At 40.8% G+C, this 24718-nt stretch overlaps 1 protein-coding gene across 1 annotated transcript; it reads right to left on the reverse strand.

Moving 5' to 3' along the window:
- Positions 1 to 661: 661 nt before the first annotated feature.
- Positions 662 to 22998, reverse strand: OPN3 (opsin 3; the record flags this gene model as incomplete). Its single annotated transcript, XM_081997376.1, has 4 exons — positions 662 to 931; positions 3611 to 3862; positions 4975 to 5294; positions 22644 to 22998. 4 exons carry the CDS (start codon positions 22996 to 22998, stop codon positions 662 to 664), a joined length of 1197 nt encoding a protein of 398 aa, XP_081853502.1.
- Positions 22999 to 24718: the final 1720 nt, after the last annotated feature.

The raw sequence follows: 24718 nt of genomic DNA on the forward strand, positions 1-24718 counted from the left end.
ACTACAACCCCTGACAATCTTGGGGGACTCCACTGAAGTCACACTAGTCTACAGATGTCTGTCTTGTATTGGGGTCCCAAAACTGGATGCAGTATCTAGACGTGGTCTAATGAGGGCTGAGTTGAGGGCATAATCGCTTCAGACTACTGGCTCCAATCCTCTCAGTACAGCCTGGGATGCTGGTGCCCACCCTTGCTGCCAGGGCACACTGCAGGCTCATGCCCTGCTCACTGAGCAACAGGTCTCCACATCCTTTTCCACGAGCTGCATCCCAGGCAGCCAGGGCCCAGCTTGCTGTGCTGCAGCATTGTTCTTCCTTCCTAAGCGCAGGACTTTTCAGCGAGGGCACGTGCACTCTGTAACATTTCTGTCAGCGTGTCCCTCCAGCCTGACCGGGTTCTCCCAAAAGACAATCCTACAATATGCTTTAAGAAAATTCAGAGTAGAGACATCCATCAGCAATTTTGGCACAGATGCAGAGATTTCAGTACCGTGATCAAAACTGAACTGCCTGCGGAGCTTCAGGGGCAGAATCCCTTCAGTATTTCACAGCTTCAGAATGTAGTTTCCTTTGGCAGCCCACAGACACTGCCACTGAAACTGGTCTCCAACCTAAATAGTCTACTGGCTGAAGTCCATCTCATTCTCATGTCTCTTTAGCTCATCCCTGTAGTGGCTTTACTTGGATGACATTTACTTCTGTCCCATTGTGTTTACTGTTGTCATCTATTTGCTGAGTGTCATCACTGGTGATAATAAAAATTATAGAGGAAGAGCTGAAAGTCACTTTCTTCTTTGGCCTGTCCCCTGCTTTCTGAGACATAACTATTGGTCGTATTGGTTTGTCATTCCCTGTTGCTGGTGTCTCTTTCACAGTCCTCTGGAATCTCATCAGGCGAAAGCACAGGAGTTGCAAAAGGCATCGTCGAAACTGCAAGAAAGAATAAATAGAATGAAGTTACCACTTCCTATGCATTCACTTCCGAAGCGTTCACTATCATGTACAATCCAGTGGAGACATCAGTACAGTAAACGGCTCAAGATAACACATTTCTGTATATCTCCACCTTGTTCTCAGTTAGTTTCAGTGCTGTAACAAACATGGTGGATTTTAGTGGATACTTTTTTCTCCACGCCAGAGCTGAGTAGGATCACCTAGCCAGTAGAGGGCACTGAAATGCAATTTACTATTCTACCAGCAGCAAGACCTGCAATCGACAATGTACAAAGGACCAGGCTCCAAAGTGTGCTAAGTATCCTTCTTCTGTTTAAAAAAAACACAAAAACAAACAAAAAACCACACATTTGATCTACCAGGGGATGAATATTCTCAGAAATACTTCACGGGAGGATGTAGAGGGAAGGAACAAGGGGAGGGAGGGGATACAAAGTGACCTTTCCTTCTTTTTAAGCAACTCCAGGGTCTAGAATTTTAACAAAAGCATTGAGTGTCACAGATGTAAAAGTGAAATTTCAATGGTTGGTAACACAGTACTAAAACATTGCCATTAAATATGGAAGGAACAGAAGTCGTCTTCTTTTAATAACCCATAAAAAGACATGCCTGGAATGTATAAAGAAGACTTTAAAAATCCCACAACAAATGGGGTGGGGGACAAACAACCCACCTTTTCTCTGAAAAGTGAGTAGGACATCTTTCTCAACAGCCTTCCATTTAGCTGTGTTAAGGATTATTCTGTATTATCCTGCATGGCCAGTGACTTCCCCCCCCCCCCCCCAGCTATTACGCAAGAAGCTTTCTGCCACAGCAGTTTGGAACAAGGTTTTGTTATAGGAAATTAATCCTACTCTAACACAGGGGAGCCATTAGGTCCTGCCGGGAAGGGGACCTAGAAAGTTACAAAATGATAAAGATAATCTGGTGCAAGAGAATGGTCATGTGGAAGCCTTGAAGATTTCAGAGATAATGTGGTACCTCTGAGTAGCATAGAGGTGAGAAGGCACAAGCGTGTTAGAACATGTTAGATAGAAGGAGTTGTAAAGCCAGTTTTTCTCTAGTATCCTTTCTCTAAGGGCAAAATAACACAGAAAATAAGAAAAATATTATCGTTTTGGTCTTAATCTGGAATTAGAGGTGAGTGAGAAGTACTTCACAATGCATCTCCAAAAAGCGTATTCAGCCGATTCATTCTTATCCTGGCATTGTGCCTGGTACCAGTTTGATTTGCTTCCAGATATTAAAACCTACAAAATCTTTTTCAGATAAACTACTCAGCCTGACATCTAGGTACAGAGCCAGTGCCACTTTTAAAAAAAAAAAAAATGCGCTCTGTTGAAAAATACTTTTTGAACATGACTGTTGTTAGCTCCCCATATCCAGGCCAGCTCCGGTATCATGCAGCTGTGGAACTTTGGATCACCTTGCTGTGAAATGAGCCGTGGGAGAAGAGTTGCAAGATGCCACATTGGGAACAGCATTTAAGATAACCCTTGCCCTCGGTCCTGGCCCGAGCCGCACTGCAGCCTTTGCCTGGCTGCCCACCTGGCTATCAGACCCACTGACTTGGCTGCCTTGTCCCTACAGACTGCAGGCTGGCCAGTCCAGGCTGCTGCCCAGCAATTGGAAACTAGTGTAGGAAATCACAGAAAATTCCATCTCTATAATGAGCTAAAAGGAAATGAAAACCCAGAGAAATCCTTCTAGCAATCATTCATGGTTTTTTACCCTTTGTCAAGTGATCCTATTAAACTCCAGATATCTTTATACCACCTTGGCTTCATAAGTTTAACTGGAAGTGTAACATGCACATTGTAGTGTTGTGGGTTATAGTGAAGGTATTTTAATGTCTAAATAAATTCACCAAAACCTCTGAATGGAGTTGATCTTTATAATACTAATGATCTACAGAAAGGTGTACAGTTTTCTAGTTTCCATGAATTTGACATGCCACTGATAACTCCAAATACTTCGATTCTCTTTGCTCTGTAAAGCACTGAAATGAGCTAGTTACCACCATTAAATCAGCAGCTTACTTTTCATAATGAAGACTACAAAAACAGACCAAAAAAACCCCAAACTTGTTTCTCATAGATAATGTCTTCTTCACAGTGTATAATTTGTCTCCAAAAAACATTTTACTCTTACCCACATGAGACGCTGGCTTTGCATACAATGAAGCTCTGAGAAATGTAGTATTTGAAACACTATGCTGAGCTGTTCAACCCTTGTGTTGCCATAACAGAAAAATCAGAGGCAAGTTTTTTTCTTCCTAAAAAATAGACACCAGATATCCTGAATTTTCTCTGATGGAGTTCTGTTGTGGTAAGGGAGTGAGTCAGATGAGATTTTCTAGTTGTAATTTATTTCACAAGTAAACTGTTAAAACTAGACATACTGTGACACTCCTTCCCCTCCCTTTCATGTGAGTGCACATGTATGAATTTAGACATTTAAAATACAATTTCTGATAAGGTAGTTAAGCACCATCAGGGATTTTAATTTTACTAGGTCTTTACCATTTACCCTAGCTGTTTAAATTAAAAAAAAAAAAATTCTAAGCTTTACAGATTAAAGTAAATCAGATCTAAACCCTACATCTATGGTATTGGCTACCAATTACTAGAATAAGAAAATCTTTCATGTACCTACCTTTCTACTCATGAAGATATAGATTACTGGATTATAAGCAGTGCTTGACTTGGCAAAGAAAGATGGGATGATAGCTACTGTTGGCGTTACAAGGTTGCTATAGCCGTATGTTACCAGGAGGGAGACCACTGCATAGGGCATCCAACAAATAAGGAATGTGGAGATCATTAAGAAACACATTTTAGCCACCTTTTTTTCATATTTTAGAAGTTTTATCACTTGAACAGTCTGGAAATCTTCCACACAGCGAAGCTGTAGAAGAAAAAGATAAAATGATAAAGTAAAATAGCTCTATATTTTATTTGAATCTGAATACTTCTACATTTATTTATAAATAAATAATTCACTAATTTAGTTTTAGGCACAGACATTATACACCCTATATTGTGAACAACAATTCTTGAAGTTTATATCAAGCTTCCCAAAGTTTTATTGTGTATATGAAGTGTAAAAATATAATCTGAGGAAAAACAGAATAGCAAATCTACTGGAAAACAAATCCAGTGATGTAACAAAACATGCTGCACTTATAAGTATTTTAGAAAACTAACTTGCCCTCATCCACTGGCATAAGCAAGTTCAGCCTACATTTAGTGGTCCTTTGTCTGACTAGTTAGACAATCCTGTAGATGTGTCATCAGCAATCTTTAGAGGGAAGAAAGTTTCATAAATAGATTTCTCTGTACTGCTCTGACAGTTTGTTACCCTAAAACGATGAAATCTCTATTTAAAGCAGAATACTATGCAGCACGTTCACAGTGTTATCTGAGCGAGTCGTAAAATGAGGAGAGGATGGGACATGTACGTGAGCACTCTCCATAACAGTTATCAGTTGTGCCAATACTGTTGAACACATACTTGAATGGGTCCGGACTAATTACCCACAAAATATGAAACATTAACACTTTCTGATAGTAAAGATCTTGACTGAATTAAAACAGGTTGCCTTAACACGGAAAACTGTTTTAACAGGGCTTAATCTCCACTGGGAAGAGTTTTACAGGGTTATCTTCTCAAGCGTGGCGAGGGAGAGAGAGAGTTCTTTAATCAGGAGAACTGCAAACAGAGTTTTCTTTTTCCCCTTTTTCAAAGAAGGATCTGGTTGGATTAGTGAGCATAAGTAGTTCCCTAACCTGCCTCCCAGTAAAATTACACAACAAATAGACCTTGGTAGCTCTAGGTTGGTTATCCTCCAACCTGACATCCTGTCTAGTGGTGTCTGACATGGATGAACGTTAAACATTCAAGAGTTTGAACAGGAAGCAAGAGTGAAAATTTAGACTCTGATCCATGCTTAATATATAGCATTAACATTTTTCATGGAAAATATTACATTAAGAGAAGTCTTATTTGAATTAATTTACCATTCTTACTGCGTATAGAATATGTCCATAGCAATAGGCCATGATCCCAACAGGTGCTACTAGACAGCCAAGGAAAAAAAGGAGCACAAAGGAGGCATCATTGGGGTCTTTTGACTTCCAGTCCACTGAGCAACCTAATCCATGAATTTCCAGTGTGTATCTGTTCCAGCCCAGAAGAGGTGCACCAGTCCAGGCTAATGAGTAGAGCCAGATGTAAGTGATAGCCCGCCAAGACCAAGAGAAGTCAATCACTTTTGCATGGACTACTCGAATGTAGCGTTCATAGGCAAGAACAGTGAGAGTCATAATTGAAACAATTCCTGTAAGAAAGATAAAGAAAGTCAATTAAATCATTCACAAACATGGCAAATTGGACTGAAGTTCTCTTGATAAATGTTTCCTTTGCTAGCAGGTTAACTCAAAATTAGCTAGCTCATATTATGAGTCTAATATCAATAAGCTTTTTGCAAAACACCCCATTACTCACTAACCCAAACAGTATCACTAGTTTCAGAACTACTCCAAGTAGGGTGCTGCCAGCTGACCCACGATGTACGATGCCCAAGAAAGAGACCAAGCTAATACTTCTTCCTAAACATTACTGCATTAAGTGAGAGATCATGCTCCAAGGGTTTTTTGTTGGAAATTGTTGTGGGGGGGTTTTTTTGGTCGTGGTGGTGGGGTTGTTTGTTGGGGTTTTTGGGGGGGAGTGTTTTTTTGTTTTTAAGAAAAAGCTGCCATATAAAAATGAGGTAATCAGCAATAACAAAATCTGTTAGAAACCTAGGGAATGTCAGAGTTGAGACTGAAGTCAAAGAAAGCCTTCAACAACTGAAAGCATAGTTATGCACTTTTAACAAGAACAAAATGACTATGAGAATTCCAACTGCTTTCAAGATTTTTCTGGAGGTCTTTGCATTCCAAAGAACAACCAGGAAAGCAGAGTGTAACGTTGCTGAAGGAGTCCTATCTGGAAGACACTGGGTTATTTTGAGTGTCCTTTCCTATCTTGCTGCTATCATAAAAATATCACAGTCTTTGTTTCAATTATTTATTTGTGCACTCTTTCCCTTTTCCGTCCACCTCAACCTCACTACACGCTTATTAACATGTTATGACAGAAATCACAGATTGTTTTCAGCTCTCAGTATTACCATACACAGATACTTCTAATGTAATGAAGTCAAGGCAATTCTATCTTGATTAAGATCTGTGAAATTTGATGATCAAAATCCAAATTGCCCATCAAGCACGTGTCAGTCACATGCAATGTGTTACAATTGAGTCACCCTCATATACACCACCTCTTAAACAATAAAAGGGTGTACTTCACAGCACTGAGGTTATACAAATATCTGTGTCTAAATTGTGTATGTTTTATCTAATATAAAGCACAAGTATTGTGTCATGCATACACACAGCATTTAATTTCTTCAAGTACATTCATATTTGTCATAACATTCATTTATATAGCTGTGAGAAGGTTAAACATGTAGATTTCACTGCCAAAGAGAGAGTAACCATTATATCCAGCAAAAACCTTCAAAAGATATCATAGATATCAGACCTCACCTTGAGAAAAGTGTAAGCATTTAAGGAAGACAAATTAACAATAACACACTCAGGCACCAGCAACATGGATTTTTGGAAGGCAACTAAGAATAACAAAATCTAGAGCAACACATACCCTCTGTGTCAAGGCATTCAACAGCAAAACCAGCATATTATTAACTGAGTATCTCACAGTAGGATATGCTTCAAGATCTCTAAGAAAGTTACTTTATCCTGCAAGTATTAACCAGTCCCTTCTTACAGGTGATGAAAAACTTTCTTGATTAACCGGAAGGATTTCCCACTCTAAAGGAAAATATGCCACATTCAAAATTATAGGTACATTGTTTGCTAGTGTTATCTTTAAACTTTCATCACAAAGAGAAGTAGATATTGCTGGGCATGCAGAAGCCAAGGCATACTGCTTTCAATTAGTTTTGTGGGGTTTTTTTCTTGTGTAAGTCATTTCTATTGCTGTAGAATTTTTTTCATGGCTTGAAAGAGAAATTGGACTAGCAGATGTGGACTAGAGGGTTTCCAGAAGACATAAGGTTTGGTTGGTTGGTTTGTTGTTTGGTTTTTTTTTTTAAATGAAGTTTATAAGAAGTCCTTCATGCCCCTTTTTCAGGGTCTAACACGGCAAAAATACATTGAAGAACATGGATCTAAGCAAGATCTTAGCAGGAATTAGAAAATAACTACAGAATTATATAGGTACTATTCTACACTTATACTAGCCCAGGTAAACGCTGTATACCATCAAATGCAGTCTACTTCCCGAACATAAGGGAAGGCAAGAAGTTCTCCTCCCATTTCTCTGTGTCCAAAGACCAGGAATTACAAAATTTTACCTGATAGTTATTAAAATCATCCACAAACATGTTTATGAAGGAAAATTCACATCACTCAACTGTAGGCTCACTTTGCTTACACAGAGCACTGAGGCTTTGTCTGTGATAAGTGGAGAGAAAGAACAGCTCCTCAGGATGTAGTCTCAGAATTCCCAAATTAACCACTTGCTCTTTACCCCCTTCCTTCTCCCTATAACGGTATTCAATGACTAACGTCCCTGTGTTCTCTTAATTTTCATATACGAGTACTGAATTCTGGACATGACAAAGTAATCAAAAGCACACACACGTGGTTCAAAGTACAGGTGTTCAGAAGCAACAATTTACAGAGTCCTTGACATTCTCAAGGAAGTCACTGGAAGCTCAATATCTCTAAAAATTTGTACTTACACATAGGTCTTTGAACACTTTTAGATCAAGCCCCTTACAGTCTGAAACCAGTGCTCTTTAAAGGGATACTTGAGTTTTCTATCTGAACTGTAAAAGGGACCTTGGTTAGCCCGTTGGGCAGTATGTACTGAAATGCAAATCCCTGTTCCATTGGTATTCAAGAAGTGTCTGGTAGCATGCAGGCATAAGGCAAGAAAATCAGGTCAAAACATATTAAATTCCTCTTCGATGCAGGATCTCTACTGTAACAAGGTCATAGCCATAAGAGTAGAGGTTGAAGTAGTTATTCAGAAAAATAGAAATTGGAAACAAAATGCCTTTGGACAAAATGTAGAGAATTGTCCAAAAAAAAGCCCTTGTATGCTGTGGAGCCATGGCTGCCTGTTTATTTGTGGTAGATGACATGCAGAAATACCTGTAAGAACAGGAATACCGAGATCTGTCCTAAGGAGATGAGTTTTAAAATGTGTATTAGAAAGATAAAGTCCATAACTAGGGGAAAAAAACCACCACATTAATTCCGGTGGAGGGTGCTGGACATAATACTGTTTAAGAGCCATTTGTGTTTTGTCATTCTTGTTACTTCTACATGATAGAGGAATTCACAAGAAAACGAAGTTTCAGTGTGTTCAACGGGTAGAAACTATCTTATGAGTGTGCATCACATCTAAGCAAGCATGTTTTCAAATGGGCAGATAAGCACATTTTAATTCTCAGATGAAGGATTACCAATAAACTGCTTTTACTGAACAAGTGGAATTGAACTACAGGCAGCATCTCTCAGCATTCGGACGTTGCTGAGTGGAACAGAAATAGCCAGAGGATCAGCTTCTGAGTAGTGTCATCAGCATTTCAGAAGCTATTTAACTCACAGGAATCTCCAAGATTGCACTGCTTTTTTTGCTCTCCCCTCCTTTAATGTTACAAAAAAAGAAGTGTAGAAAAAAGTATATGAGCTACTACTACACTCCCATAGAATGCAAATAAGTTTGTTAGAGTTGTAAATTTGATTGTCCATCTTTTTAATATAGAAATTCTATAAAGTAACTCTGATAACTTAAGCTACACACTCATTATTCCATAAGAATCTAGTAGTTGGCCTTTTGTAGAACTGTTTCCATATACTTGACATTAATCCCAGGCCTCAGGAACAAAAATCCAGGTTGATGAAAACACAAACCCACTGCCAGTGGAAGAGTTGGTATGTTAACTATTACATGAGTTCGATGCCTACAAATCAATGGGCCCTGACATTATCCACCTGAGGGTGTGGAGAAAGCTGGCTGACCTCATTGCAAGGCCACTCTCCATAACTTTTGAAAGTCATGGAGATCAGAGGACATCCCAGAAGACTGGAAGAAGGCTAATGTCACTCCCATCTATAAGAAGAGCTTAAAGGAGGATCGGGAAGTTACAGGCCCATTAGCCTTACTTCAGTCCCTGGGGAAGTTCTGGAATGAATCCTCCTGGGGGCTACCACAATTCAAATGAAGCATGTGATTATGAAAAAGCCAGCACAGATTCACCACAGGAAAAATCACGCTTGACAAACTTGATCACCTTCTATGACAAAGTAACCTGCTCGATTGATGTGGGGCGAGCAGTGGACATTGTCTACCTGGATTTCTCCAAGGTCCTTAATATGGTTTCCCACAGACTCCTCCTAGAGAAATTGCTGCATTATGGTCTAGACAAGTGGTCTGTGTGGTCATTGGGGAACTGGCTGACAGGCCGCATCCAGGTGGTGGTAAATAGCTCCTTTTCAAGCTGGTAACCTGTCACAAGTGGGGGCCCTCAGGGACTGATATTGGACCAATGCTGTTTAATATCTTCATAAGTGATCTCAATGATGGGATCAAGTGTACCCTGATGAAGTTTGCTGATGATACCAAACTGAGTGGGGAAGTGGACACTTCAGAAGGGAGAGCCAACCTGCAGGAAGACTGGGCTAACAAGAACCTGATGAAGTTCAACAAGGACAAGTACACGATCTTGCACCTGGGAAAACATAATCCATGAGCGCAGCACAGGCTGGGATCCCCCTGGCCGGGGAGCCGCTCTGTGGAAAGGGACCTGAGGGTCCTGGTGGACAACAAGCTCAACATGAGCTAACAGTGTGCTGCTGTGGCAAAGAGAGCTAACAGGATGCTGGGTTGCATCAACAAGGGCATCACCAGCAGAGATAAAGAAGTCATTATCCCACTCTACTCAGCGCTTGTCAGGCCACAGCTGGAATACTGTGTTCAGCTTTGTTCCCCACTATGCAAAAAAAAAAAGATGCGGACAGGCTGGAGAGGGTCCAGAGAAAGGCCACAAACAAGATCAAAGGACTGGGAAGCCTTCCATATGAGGAAAGGCTGAGAGAACTGGGTTTGTTCAGCTTTGAGAAAAGAAGGCTTAGAGAAGACCTTGTCATCATGTTCCAGTATTTAAAGGGTGGCTACAAAGAAGATGGAGACTCCCTTTTTACAAGGAGTCACATGGAAAAAGATGAGGGGCAATGGGCCCACGTTACTCCTGGGGAGATTCCGATTGGACACAAGAGGACAATTTTTTTACAATCAGCCATTGGAATAATCTCCCCAGGGAAGTGGTGGATTCCCCAACATTGGACACTTTTAAGATTCAGCTGGACAGGGTGCTGGACCATCTTGCCCAGACTATGTTTTTGCGAGAAAGGTTAGACCAGAAGATCCTTGTAGTCCATTCCAACCTGGTATTCTATGACACTGTGAATATCTGTATTAGTGTGCTATATGATTTGATGCCTTTTTCCAGAAAGAAATAAAGCTTGCAAAAATTTGTACAAGATAAAACTTATTTTGATTTTACTGTGTAAGGTCTGTGTAATTTGAAGGTTAAGGCTGTGATTTCAATGTTATTACCACAAGTTGTAAAAAGCAGCTCACAATTCTCAGTTATACCACAAACTGGGGAGCTCTTACTTTTGATAGAAATAATGACTGTAATTCTTGGCAAGAGTTTTTCAGCTTGTAAAAGTTTCACCTATTTCTATTACTCCTAACTCTAAGGCACAAAAAAAATTCTCAGTAGGTAGAATCTTCAAAACTGTCAAAATTACTTAGAAGCTTACGTTCCACCAAAAGTCAGTGGATCATAAGGTCCAGTTTTGCATTTGGAGGCAGGGGAGGTCCTTGTTTTTTAATACAACTACATTACAGGCAAGGGCAAGACTAGAACAGAACACAATTTTAATCTCCATCTCCCCCCCCCCATTATGCATCTTTTCCATTCTGCATCAATATGCAACCAAAGTACATTTAATATTTTTAACAAAAACTTCAAGAAAGCAGCAGCACAGATTAGCTCATGTAACTAGAGTAGCCTCATAGATAGGCCATTACAATATGAACAGACTTTCATATCCATGAACGATCTGCAGCAACGACTGGAAACCTTACACGTTATTTGAGTTTCCCAACTACTGGAAATTTCAGCCATTCTGTCTGCACGCTTTGTGGCAACAAATTCCATTATGAAGCTGCAAAGCCATAAAAGCACAAAATGCCCAAGGGTCTCATACAACTCTAAGTAGCAAGAGCTGGAATATGCCTGTCACGTAATGATACAAACTAGTAACACTCACAGCAGCAAAAATCTTGAAAAAGTCTTCTCAAACTCAGTGCGCCACAATCAGTGTGCAACATGCATTTTGACAGTCTTCAGGTTTTTTTCTAAATGGCAATAGCACTGTCAAGTTCCAACCAAATTTCTTCACAGGACAAAATTTTTAAAATATTGAATTAGTTACCCATATCTTATTTGGGTAATTACCTGTACTTCTGCTGCACTGATCTCAAGGATGGAAAACTTCTCAAATGATGAAATTTAATTAAATGAGAAGGGGAGGAAGGGAGAATTTATACATTTTGGTAGGTGAAATTAACTCAATTTTGAGATTAGCTCTGATGTCAAGGGATGGTTTCAAGCAGCATTTGTGTTATGTTCAACATACTAGAGAGTACTGCTGGAACTTCACAGCACTTGGTTATGATTAACAAATGAAAGAGTTGCATTTCCTTTTGAGATTTTTTTAAGTTAGTTACTTTATTCCCCATGGTAGTCTAGGATTCTATTAAATTTACTCTATTAACATACTAATGCCAATAACAAGATAGCCAACAAATACGACACCTAAAGATACAGCTACAGGCTAATTGTTAAATCTACATATAAAGTCATAGCTTCCATGAAGTAAACCAGAGCTTTCCACATGACCTAGCTAGATGCATAGTTCAAAGGGTTCAGTAAGAAGTCATTCATTTTGAAGTCACCCACAAATGGATTTGGGGTCCCATTTCTTAAAGGGCCCACTTCTAATAAATTTCTGCTCCTAGCAGACTTATTTGCAGAGGTCTAGAAGTCAGTCTTTAATCAGACTTTCCATCTTCAAAGAAAATAGTTTCTGAATCAATAACAACTATCAAATAAGCTTGCAATGTACCTGCTTATCAGTTTGTCCTTGAAGACAAAGCTAATATAAAAGCTAATCCTCTAGATTGATGTATTTTGTTCTGCAAGATAACTAGCAGAGGTATAGAAATGGTTTCAGATACACAGTTAAAGCTTGAAACAAATATATAAAAATTCACCTCTGCATCACAGTTTTGTGATATGTAGTGCATATTAGCTTGTTGTCCAGATTTTTCCCAGTGAATATCAATGAAGCTATAGAGAAGGCCAAGTTAAGTTTATTATGGTTCACTGCAAAGAGCTCACGACTGAATCCTGAAGTCTTCATTCATGCAAAATTAATATTAAACATTAATAGAGCCTCTGTACATACGGACTTCATCCATTACTCACTTCGGATTTTAACCCAAAGCTTTCAGAATTACCTCCTTCTAAAGTATCTTCCTTTTCTATACTAGGTGCCACTTAATATCCTTCAATCATCTTTCCACTGTTAGTAATATCTTCTTTTAAAACATTGCTTTATTATAAAGTTTATCTTGCATCCTAACAGGTCACTTTGTGGCCAGTTCGCAGTTCTGTATCTTTGCCCAATATTAACACTAAATGCTTATGTCATAGAGGGAATGATTAGGTGATCATGGTTAAGGGGCTTAAAAGCAGGATTCTGTACAAAGCAAAAGGCACTAGTCATTTGTGGTTCGGATAAACCTATTAAATTCATCTCAATGAGATGTACATCTGAAATATGATGCATTTCGTGGATCTGATGGGATATCTACATCAGGCATTAAAGATTCTCTGCTTTTGATGTGGCAATTAAGTCTTCTTGGCATAATCTATATTTAAAAACAATTAGGGATAACATATACCTGTAGCCACCTTCATTTTCAAATGCTATGCAAGCCTCCATAAAGATCATAATTTAGTTTGGATGACAGTGTCATATTTAAATTAGAAGAAAAACTGGTCTTACTTGCTATACCCTTCTTTCGTCTACTCACCAAACTTCTAGCCAAATTTAAGCAGTAGTGGTACGGTATTAATTTCTCTACTTCCAGTCATAGTTGCATATTCAGATCAAAAATTAGAGACTGTAAAAAATAAATACACGATGCTAACCTGAGTTAGCCAATTCAGATTGAAATGGAAGTAAAACCAAGATTTTAATTTGTATTAGCAACTGGAATTCCACATTACGGACAAGTGTTGAAAACAACTTACTAACAAGGGCAAAAAACACAACGTTGTTGTTACGGATTTAATGAAGCAAAACACAGATTTGTTCCCCCCCTCGCCCCCGCAGTATGGGTTAATTCTTAACATTGATTTCTCCATGTTGACTCTAGCTATGACATCAAGCTTCAAAACAAAATCCCAGAACTTTAACACTAAAGAACAGGTGTAAGTGTTCTTTAACTACTCATATGCTAAATAAAGCAGAAGCTCGTAAGCACGAACCTGGCAACACTGTGGTAACTATCCCTAGTATTGATAGTATCATGCTATGAAATTAAGCAATTGATGAAATGCCATATCCTGTGAGGTTGATGCTCTGAGGCACGGGAGGAGGGGGAAAGGTGGTGGTGGCATGTTGTCCTTGATGTTATCTTATGATGAATGGTTGCATGTATCTGGGATATAGCTTTATGCTGGCTAAGTCAGCAGTCTTCAGGGTCTCTTTCATATGTGACACTCTAGTATGGATCATCTCTTTGCAAGGCTAGGTCCTAGGTATTTCACATAAGCAGATGTTACATACCTGAAGGATATTCTATGTCTGGCCTGATGCCACAATTCCCCCATAGTGCTGAGCTGGCACTTTCCGAGTGGAGACATACCGTTGTGGAACAGTAAAAGCTGACTCCCAAAATTTCTAGCTGAAACAGCAGGAATTAAAAAAGGAACCATACACATAGTCTTACCTAGAGTAGACAGACACACAAGAAAAATCTCATATAAGTAGAATATTTGTCACTGTCTCAAAGATTCTCTTAAGTCTCTTTTCAGAGCCATCCCTGTCATATCTCCCCACTTACACACAGAAGCCTCTCGTCCTCTACATTCTTCCATCTTTGGTATTTCTTTTTCAATCCTGCTGCCTATGAACACATTCTTTCATATCACACATTTTGGTGGGAAAGGATGGGAATCCATGGTAGTAGCAAGTACAACTACTGGTTTTCTTCTTTGCGTGCTCAGAAATCAAATTGAAAGGCAAATCTATGACCATAAACGATCTCAAGTCACAACTACCATTAAAGAAGTGAGAATACAACCCATTCCTCCAAGGATAATGAAACTAGAAGCATCTAATACATATGCCAATTGAGGTATCTGTCACTACTCCTACATGCCACTTTTCAGACAGTTCCTTTCAATAAATTGGCCTATTACCACCCCTGTGAAGCAACCATGAATCTTTTGTTTCAAGCCAAGTTAAACTCCATCCTCCATTCTCTCTCTCTCCCCCCCAACACACTGATTTTGGGTCAGTTTGGGTTGGCTGGCAAACAGCAGGTAACAATGCCCATTGTAACCACAGAATATAATGGTGTTACTTAAGTCAAATCTTCGCAGAGATTTGCCAAGAGCAAACAGATGCAAGGCTTCTTGTACTGTCCCCACAGAAATGCGGTGCTTTGCATAATGCCATACACTTTGGTGGCATTCTCACCCAGAAGAGCCTTGCCTTTTTTAGGCCACTACATATTCACATCGTGAATGTTCTCGCGCTGCTTCTAACTGCCTCATATATGATTTACCCATGTGGATGGCTTCATTTTCCATATGCAATTCAGTTTTTGTGACCTAGCACAGTGGAAAACAATTTTACTTCGCTCCCAAGCACCTTTTCCGGAAGTGATTTAGATTTCATTCCGAGTTGCATATTTTAATATGATGAAATATGCGCTGATTAAAAAAAAAATCTGTTACAGAAAGCCATTATGGTTATTGTTTGGATATTAGCCCCTGAAATGAAAACCTCTACTTTTCTTCACGCAAGGGAGAAGCAAATACGGGAATTCATTACTTTGCTAAGAGTCAAAAATACGCACATCAAAACAATTTATAGTTTTACCTGAAAGAAATTTTGTTATGCTTAAAGCTTCTTGAAATACTTGAGATCTATGTACTTTTTATTTGAGGCTAAGGCCCAAAATTCCAAGGGTTGATTTACTCTACTAGCAAATCAGTCTTTCCACCTCTTTCTGAAAGACTTGACTGCTCAGCGCTTGCAGATAAGACTTGTATGATCTATAGATATTCATCTCAGCAAGTACTCCTCTCTGTAACTACTGATTATAAACATAAACACTCTGTAACTACTGATTATAAACATAAACACTCTGTGTTTAGGAACTAGAGATGCTAGTTTTAGCTCCAATTTAAGGCTGGGCAATTAACCTAGCATGAATGGGGTCATTCCCATTTAAGCAGCATAGGTCGAATGTAGCAAAAGAAAAGTGTCTCCTTGTTTAAGCCACTAGCACACAATTTCTGTGCTGCAACTCTTCTTCTTCTCTAGTAGCCAGCCATCCTGAATCAGGGGGAAATAAGCTATTCCTTGTTGTTTGGGAGTTTTGGAGAAAGAAAAATTCTCATTTTTGCCAGTTTTCGTTGTTCTCCTACTGAAATACTGCATTTGGTGTAGACTTTATGTCTCATATGGGATAATTACTTCTTCGGTACTCTGGGTTTTTCCAGGAGTTACATTAGTCTGGATACATCATTAAATACTTCAAGCTGCACAGTGTAGGTCATCACAGAAGAGTGCAAAACACATCTGAGCTGCAGTGCATTGTCCCATACAATGTGTATATTCTGACTTTACAATCCTTAATTAGAACAAAAATATTGCAATGCCTTCAGATGTTCAAGTAGTTCAACCAACCACAATTGCTTCTGCCCTCTCTATGCAATATACAACTTACTTGCGTGTTTTGCCATACTGCCTCCCCCCCCCCAAAAAAAACCCATAGCTTGTAATTTGGGCAAAGTGGGTATCAGATATGTATTCCTGAAGACTGAGCATCTCTACAGAGTAACTACAGCATAATGCAGCAAATGAGATTCAATGTAGACAGACCATGACTTCTGTCAAAGAACATTATTTTCTATATCAATTAATCCTTGACCTACATCCAAGTGGTGAATTACTATTTTGCATACCTAATCAGAGGTGAAAGCTACTCTTCTGCAATCCCTCCTTACCTCCTTCACATTTGAAAAGCTAGACAGCAGCAGCACAACTTCTTGTCCGTAGCAAGACAAGGTGCTATTGCACTCCATAGTTTTGTATTACAAAATACATAACCAGTCTATTTGAATTCAGTAATAAGGTGTTACAATGTTTTTCAGGCAACAGCTATGTACCACTTCTAATTTTTCAACAAATTTTAGCATCCACAGTCAAATCTAGGTAGATTTAAAAAAAAAACCACTTCTAGACACAATAGGCTTCATGTATATTTTATATATACCTCTCCTATAAAACTACGGTGGAATTAATCACCTCTTCCATGTTCAATCCTGCAAGTTATTAATTCACTTTAAAAAATTGCTGAAGCTGAAAGCATGCTTATTGAGCCCCAGCTGTCTGTAACACAAGATCCTCAAACTGTCTGCTGAGTAACCATAGAAAACGCTTTTAGTGATATTAAATCAGTGCATATAACATACGTCAGTAATGCAAGAGGGTGGCACAGGGCATCATTCTTTCAGTGTGCAGAGAAAAGCATTAGATGAAGTAGCTAACAATTATATACATATAAATGTTTTTGGTTTGTTTTAAAATAGGCTGTAAGTGAAACCAGGTCCACAGGACAATCTCTGGCAATAAAGCCTTACTTCAGGATTATGTGTGTGAGAGAAGGTGGAAGGGGGGGGGATATCAGCTTGCCTTAAAACAAATAAATAAAATAACCTCAGGTGTACACTCCGCAACTTTTTCACAGGAAAGAAGTCTGTAAAACTGCTTACAAATTTTCCCATCCTCCAGTTCACATCACTGGAAAAGAATATACACCTGGATCTCAACATTTACTTGGTAGCTCATTAAGATCTAGCTGCTGTATACCAATGGCGACTTGTCCAGATGGGTTGTAATACCTTCAATTAATTTGACATTAAAAGCTGGTAATGTTTATTTACCCTTACAAGAACAGCTTACAGTTAGGAAAGACAGAGGTCTCTAATCACACTTCAGTAACACTAGTCTTTCAATCACAAACAATTAAGATTTAATAATATAGAGCCTACCCCAGAGTACACCCTCACTATGCAACCTTCTGCCAAGAGACTGCCTCAAATACATTATTTTGGCTCCTGTTCCTCAAGGTCATTCCTGTTATCAACCAGTTTTTCCACTCAATTAACACTTGCTCAATTAAACATGAGCCAGTGTTACAAGAACACTACTGGCAGAGGGTTTAGTTGCCAGTACTTGTAGCTGAAGGGGTTTATGCTTGAGAGATACTAAGTATGTCCCACATGATCAGACTAGTTTACTTCTGAACCCTCACGGCCTATTCCTATGTACAAGAGGCATTAAAGCAGACATCCACTGCCTGTTGATGGGCAGGATATAAACTTCTCTTGCACACATCAACTTCTGCAACAGTCACTGTCACTTCAAAAAATCTTGTCTGTTTGAGAAAAGCCAGCAGATGCACATAAAGATTATTATTCCCTGTGCTTGTACTCCACAATTAAACAAGTCCTTGCTTTCAGGTAAGATGGTTTCCATGTCCAGTAATGAAGACATTTGGGTATATTTAGCTGCCATGTGTCTTCTCTAGCAATTACAAACAAAAACCTATGCTCTCAGTGACAGACAGCAAGCCTCCCAGCTATCAGTTGCATTACTAAATCAGATAAAGAGATCACACAGATCTCTACTACTTGCAGCTTTGCTGACGACAGACAGGGAAAGAGTTACAAGCTTTTACATAAGGAGAGGGTAGCAGACTCAGTGGGACCACCAAAGAGTTGACTGCACACTGCCATGGAAAGGTGACTCATGTTTTAAATACATCACTTAATTGAAGTAGCTATCATAAATCCATCAGGATACCTCACCTGTTCAAAAATAAATACTGGAACTCAGTATAACTAAATTAAATGGGGATTACTGTCTAAAACAGACAACAGCATCATCAAAGCTTAGACTAAGACTTGTCATTTAGTCATCTGATCTATGTCATTTTCCCTATACTAGTATATGGAGCGCTAAGAATGGCTTTGTAACAGCAAAGAGAAGCTCTTTTCATGGCCTCTGTTGTGAGGACATACGTGCCTGAACTTTATCTTGACTTCAGAATCCAATGAATAAAAGAAAACTGGGATTGTTACTTGTGTGACAAGGACAGCTGTTTAGTAGTCAAAACGATCGGTTTTGCGCTGTAGCAAGCAGGTCTCCACATGTTCTAAAGGCTCAATGAAAAGCTTTCAAGTCCCAGAAAAGCTAGGCAGCAGTAGCACAAACAGCAAGTTCTGAGCTGTTCAACGCAACACAAGAAGCAGATATTACTACAGGGGCTTGCCTAATGATAAAGTTACAATAACATAGAAATAGACCATTTCAAGGAACACAAAGATAGCCATTTATTTCTAGACAGACAATCTGTAGTTCTGTTGCCACCTTCTCAACCAAAAAGTTTCAGAATGTGAGCATCTGCTTACAGTGTCTAAGTTCTGGATCTCACATGCCTCAAATGCTGGACTGTCTGGTAAGATGAGAAACACTTTTACAAAGGAAATTTTCAGATTCTCCAATCCAAAATTCCTAGGAGAAGTGTAGAGAGGGCCCTCCTCCTTGTTGCAGGGGAAAAACAAAAGTTGTTGTTATTACATAACAAAGATTCCTGAAAATGTAGATGCTACCAGTTTATTTTAAGCACACATTCCACCTGTGTATTTCATCTATTGACATTCTTAAGAGGAACACAGAAATAATGTAATCTTGGCTTTCAAAACAGTATGAGCAAAGACCTCATAACAACATGCAACAATTTAAAATAAACCTGCATGATCATGATTTTCAAAGTCATTCCTGATTAACTACAGTCATCAGAAAGAATCTGATTTTTAAAACTCGTTGAGAATTAACTGAATTTAAATTGTTGTGGGTTTTTTGGGTGTGGGGTTGTTTTTTTGTTTGGGTGTTTTTTTGGTTTTTTTTTGAAAGAGCAGCTTTAATCATGTCTCCCAAACTACTTACTGTCAGGGGAACCTCTCACTTATGGGTCAACAAATGCAGAAGACAGCTTACACCAAGTACTGGGGCTCAGTGGCTGTTCTTCCAAGGGAAAAAATTACAGAAGGATTCTCTTACTTGAACTGCCTTTGGACCTGAAGGCTGGTACAGAAAGCTGACATAGCAATGTCCAAGTTCATACTCAAAAATGTTTACATTGCTGTAAATAAACAAGTTTTGGTCATCTAATGTAAAATTACTTGGTCCAATCCCAGCACATATCCACAGCAGTGAAGTAACCTCACAGTATCTGTTAGGATGTAATAGACTTCATATCCATGGTATCAGAACTACCACCACTTCATTCTAGAAATGTCTTTATTAGGTTACTGTGGTTTACTGAGCAATTGAAAACTACAAAGCTGGAATTACTCAGCTTAGTTAATAAGAACTTCACTTTTAAAAGCTGACAATTTTGTATGTCTTCTGATCAATGAATGTACTTTTTATTCCCAAAAGTTCTGCGGGGGAAGGTGGGGGGAGAGTGTTACGCTTTAAGAAGCTCTGCTAGGCAATACACATACAAGACTTCCATTACATTACCTCCACCACCACCCCAAGGTAATAACTGACTGGGGCTTTTATATACAAGAGAAGTGTATTTATAAATATAATACCTGGTTACTCTGAATGAAATCTTCTGTCAGTACCTTTAACACCACCAGGAAAAAAAAAAATGAAGAAAAAAGCCCCCCACCAAAAACCTTCAAATTACAGCTCTCTTCATGGACATATTACAAAATAAAAATAGAAGCTGTGGTGGCAATAGTCCAGATGGCAAAACACAGTGTAATGCTACCTGCAGGGCATTATTATTATGTGTCCCCCCCATATTGACATGCTCCTACTCTTCTGCTCAGTTAGATGGGAAACCACTTATCTTCACAAACAGAAAAGAACAAAATGTCTATCTCCAGCTGAGAATATGAAAACAATGCTATGTACAAAAGGAAATCTTAAGATTAGGTATAACTTTATTATGTTAGCATCTAATTAAGCCAATTTTAATATTTTCTATTACTTTACATGGAGGGTGAACAAAGTAAAATCAGGCATCAGATATTCCTGAACATTAAGTTGTGTATTTACTCTCCACTTCTATATGACAAACTACACAGAAACACACACTTTTCTAATATATCACAAAAAAATTCTTCCCATTGAAATACACTATTGAAGAAGAAAATAATGTGACCAAGCACAGGAAGATGTAATTTCACAAACCAGTAATGATAACTTCACTACTCTGTAGGTAAGGCCCATGAATTTTCCTACATTTTTTTGGGAACAAGTTTATTAAATAAAGGAATGCAGGAAAGCATTAACACTGAATACATTTGTAGTGGCAAGTTATGTAGCACATCCCAAAAGAAACACAAGTTAAAAGTCATGTGTGGTCAGGTAACTTGCTTGCCAATTTATACCTCATTATTTCTATTTGTTCTGTCTTTGGAAGACGGTAAGAGATTATTATAGTCTGTTTTTTAACATTACTCCCACTACGCCTCTTATTTTTTGACGCTATATGAAAAACACCTGCATCAAAAATAGTAAGTATAATATATAAGGGATAAAGATAGGAACAGAACTATACTTCACTTCTCCTGTGTAAGGTTAATATTCAGCTGCCCGGCAGAATCTGGCTGGCAGACACTTGAATTCGTCGAGTATTTGAACTGAGTGATGTAGATATCCCTACATTAGCTAGGTTCTCTAGTACTTTCCCTGATAAGACTAGCAAACAAATTTTTTTTGAGCTGTGCGTCGCAGAAATCATCCAACACCAAACCTTGTACAAACACCTAACTACATCCTGTATCCACCGCAGCTTCCAAGACAGACTTTTGCTGCACTATGCGACAGCAGTCAAATCAATCATGAGCAACCACACACCTTCGTCCCAGCAGCCCAAAGGCAGGCTATAGTCCTACGTTAAACAAAGGTTATGCAGGAAAGCTGCAAATCTTACTAAAGACTTTAATTTGCCTTATTAGAGCCAATCTTCAGTGCATGTACATTGCATGGGTGCACTGTGATCCATCTCTAATTTATACACCACTGCCAGAAAAAAAAAAAAAAAGATCTGACATGAGCTTTAGATTCGGTTACTGATTAGCCAAACACTTTCACCATTAGAAACACAATCCTGCTCTTTTGCAGCATCCTTTATCAGTAAAAACAAAGCCATATTCCTTTTAACAGGCTACATGTACATAGCTGGACTGCAACCTAACCTGCAGAATGCCTACAGTTTTTGAAAATGGAAACAGCGCAAGTAGTCCTTCGGCAGTGCTAAAAGATCCCATTTCACGGGAATCAGTGGTTTCCCCAAAAAAACCCAAACCAACTGTACCACTCTTACAACTGAAAGATAGCACTTGAATTTCACATATACATATAAAGAAATTCAAGGCACTGCCACACGCTGGGTAGCTGTATAGCCCGGCAGGCCCGGACAGGGGGGCGGCTGCGGCTGCCGGGACGCACCGCCAGCGGGTGCGGCCAAGTTGCCACCTGCTCCACCGAGGCGGGACGCTGCTGACCCTGCAGCCAGGGACGTACGTGCTCCTTAGCCACGCACCGCAGCGTTTCCTCATATAAAATACGATCTTTTATGCTCATGAAGTCTGCGCAACACTCGGCCAACTCGGTGACCCCTTTTAACAAAGCTGCTGTCTTTTCCCCTAAGTTGCCCCCTCACACCGGCAAGGGCGGGAGGCCGAGAAACTGACTGGCGATGAACATTACTGTTCGCTCCGGATCATCTTCCTCAGCACCGACGACTTTCTTACCAAAACTCTGTCGGGGCCGGGAGCGGGACCCCCAACCCCGGCCCCTGCAAGCCGCCGCAGCTGCGGCTCCTCGCCTGCCGCTGCGCGCCACGGCCGCCCGCCGGGCCCCGGCTCCCCCGGCAGGGAGAGCGCCTCCTCCTCCCCGCCCCGCTCCCCGCCAGGGCGGGCGGCCCGCACGGGAACGGGACGAAGGGCTGGTTCAGGGAAGAAACTCCTGAGACAAAGCTGTGAGCGACGCGGCGGTCCCTTGAGGGGCGGGGGGGGGAGAGGGGGAGGTGACGGCTGGGGACGGGGGTACGTGACGGTTGGGGAAAGCAGGCAAGGAGGGCAGCCGAGAGGAGGGACCCAGCGCGACAGGGAGGGACAGGAGGCGACGGCGGCCCCATCACCCACCGAACAGGCTGTTGCTGAAGCCGTCCCAGACGCAGCCGGCGGAGTCCCACACCCAGCGGCTCCTCAGGCAGGACATGAAGGTAAGGCTCACGCCGAAGACGGACACCAGCAGGTCGCTGAGGCTGATGTTGACGAGGAAGAGGTTGGTGGGCGTGCGGAGCCGCTTGAACTTGTAGTAGAGCACCAGCACCAGCAAGTTGTTGCACAAGCCCAGCATGCCGATGGTAGCGACAAGCAGCGCCAGCAGCTCGTAGGTGCCGGCGCTGAAGAGGGGCCGCTCACCCGGCACCTCCTGCTCCGCCGCCGCGGGCTCCGGGCGGCTCGTCGTATTGCCCGTGCTGTTCCCCGAGTGCATGGCTCACGGCTCGCCGCTCACAGCCCGGCGGAGGGCAGCTACATCCACTCCCAGCCCCATCGCAGACCGCTAATGAGGGCAGGAGGAGGAGGAGCCCCCTCCGCCTTCCCGCCCACGGAGGGCGCGCCCTCGGGTGGCTTCGCCCTTGCCTGCCCCGGGCGGGCCCTGCCCCCACCGACCGCTCTTCCCGCGGGCGTCAAGCTTGCGAGCGCGTGCTCACCGGCGGGGCAAGGCCTGTGAGGGGTCGCACGGCCCCTTCGGCCCCTTGTCGATAAGTGGCTCGGCTCGCCCCCTCACTCGCGGCCGTGAGCAGCCTGGCCGTGACCGGGATGTGGCTGTCTCCTCCGCTTCCTTAGACTCCTCTGCATTTTGGCTCGGCACGGCTGCCTTCTGCAGTGCTTCCCTCTGGGGAGCTGCGTTCAGGTAGGCCTCGTCTGCGCCCTGCTCCGGGAAGAGGTAGAAAGGGCTGAACCGATATTTAGACTTCTTCTCCAGATATCCCGCCAATGAAAACTCCCATTACGGCAGTAGTTTCTTCTAAGGTGCTTCCCCACAGTGCTCAGAGGCAGCTCTGGCAGTTGCATCCTCGCAAAGCGACCAGCAGCATCATGGCCTAGACAAACTTACGGTGCAAGTGAAGACCCCTTTTAGTCAGCCACGGAGCAAGATACCAAAGTTCGCGCTATGAAGTCACCTATTTTTATACCTTTGTCTCCAGTGTGTGTTGTGTGAAAACGGTACGGGAATGCCCAAGCCACCTGTGTACAGCTCTAGCTGTCTTGTACTGACCCCCGGTTGTGCTAGGGTGGCTGTACTGTCTCCAAACCCAACCTGTCCTGGAATGTACCACAGTGACTTTTGCTCAGCAAGGCCTAAAACACCTTACCAGACCAAACATCATTCTTCCTCACAGGAAGAACTCTAAGTTGGTTGCTTTCCTAGCTGACCTGCATATGTACTGATGTGTGACAGCTTTCACCACGGCCCAAATAAAACTTTCGGTTTACATCTGTTCTTGGTTTAGATGAAAAAAAAAAAATTAAATGTCAGCTGTGGAAGCAACAGAATTTTCATAGAAATGTGTCTTGGCAAACAATACCTGGGGTTTTTTCCTCTCTCATACAAATAATGGTATTAAAAGGACTACACTGAGAGTATGATTCCTTGTGGACTGAGACTGAAAACACAAGTAGTTGAGGTAGGTTTGATGTCTTTCTAAACACATATCTATATACAAATTATGGACTTGTCATGGCAATTTTATATGACAAACTACTGCTGTAAGAAAAGGGTTAGGAATAGAGAAAGTCATGGGTCAGAAAAATAAAACATTGATTCAAGTAACTATTCTTATCAATGTTAACTTTACAGTCTATGTTTTCAAATCCATCAAATATGATTTAATCAACAACTGAAACCTACTTTAAAAAACTAGTTCAGTCTGTTTCTTCATCACTGGTCTTCTGTTTTTTTCTCATTACAAAGGCAGCAGAAGCAGCTGCCTTTCTCAAATCAATTATATTTTTCCCCCCTAAAAGCTGCATTAATAGAACACATGACCTTCCAAAATTTCCAGTATCAGACCACTAGTACTTCAGCTGGGGCTTTAGGGAAGGCATAATTTTTTCTTTCCTTGTCCATAAAAGAGATTTACCTGTGCATGACAGGTTGTGTGCAAAAATATTATGTCAATACACAGTCATGGGTTGGTTTAGGACCA

This window comes from Phaethon aethereus (genome assembly GCF_964289735.1).
Source record: "Phaethon aethereus genome assembly, chromosome: 3".
In the NCBI taxonomy this organism is placed as follows: Eukaryota; Metazoa; Chordata; class Aves; order Phaethontiformes; family Phaethontidae; genus Phaethon; species Phaethon aethereus.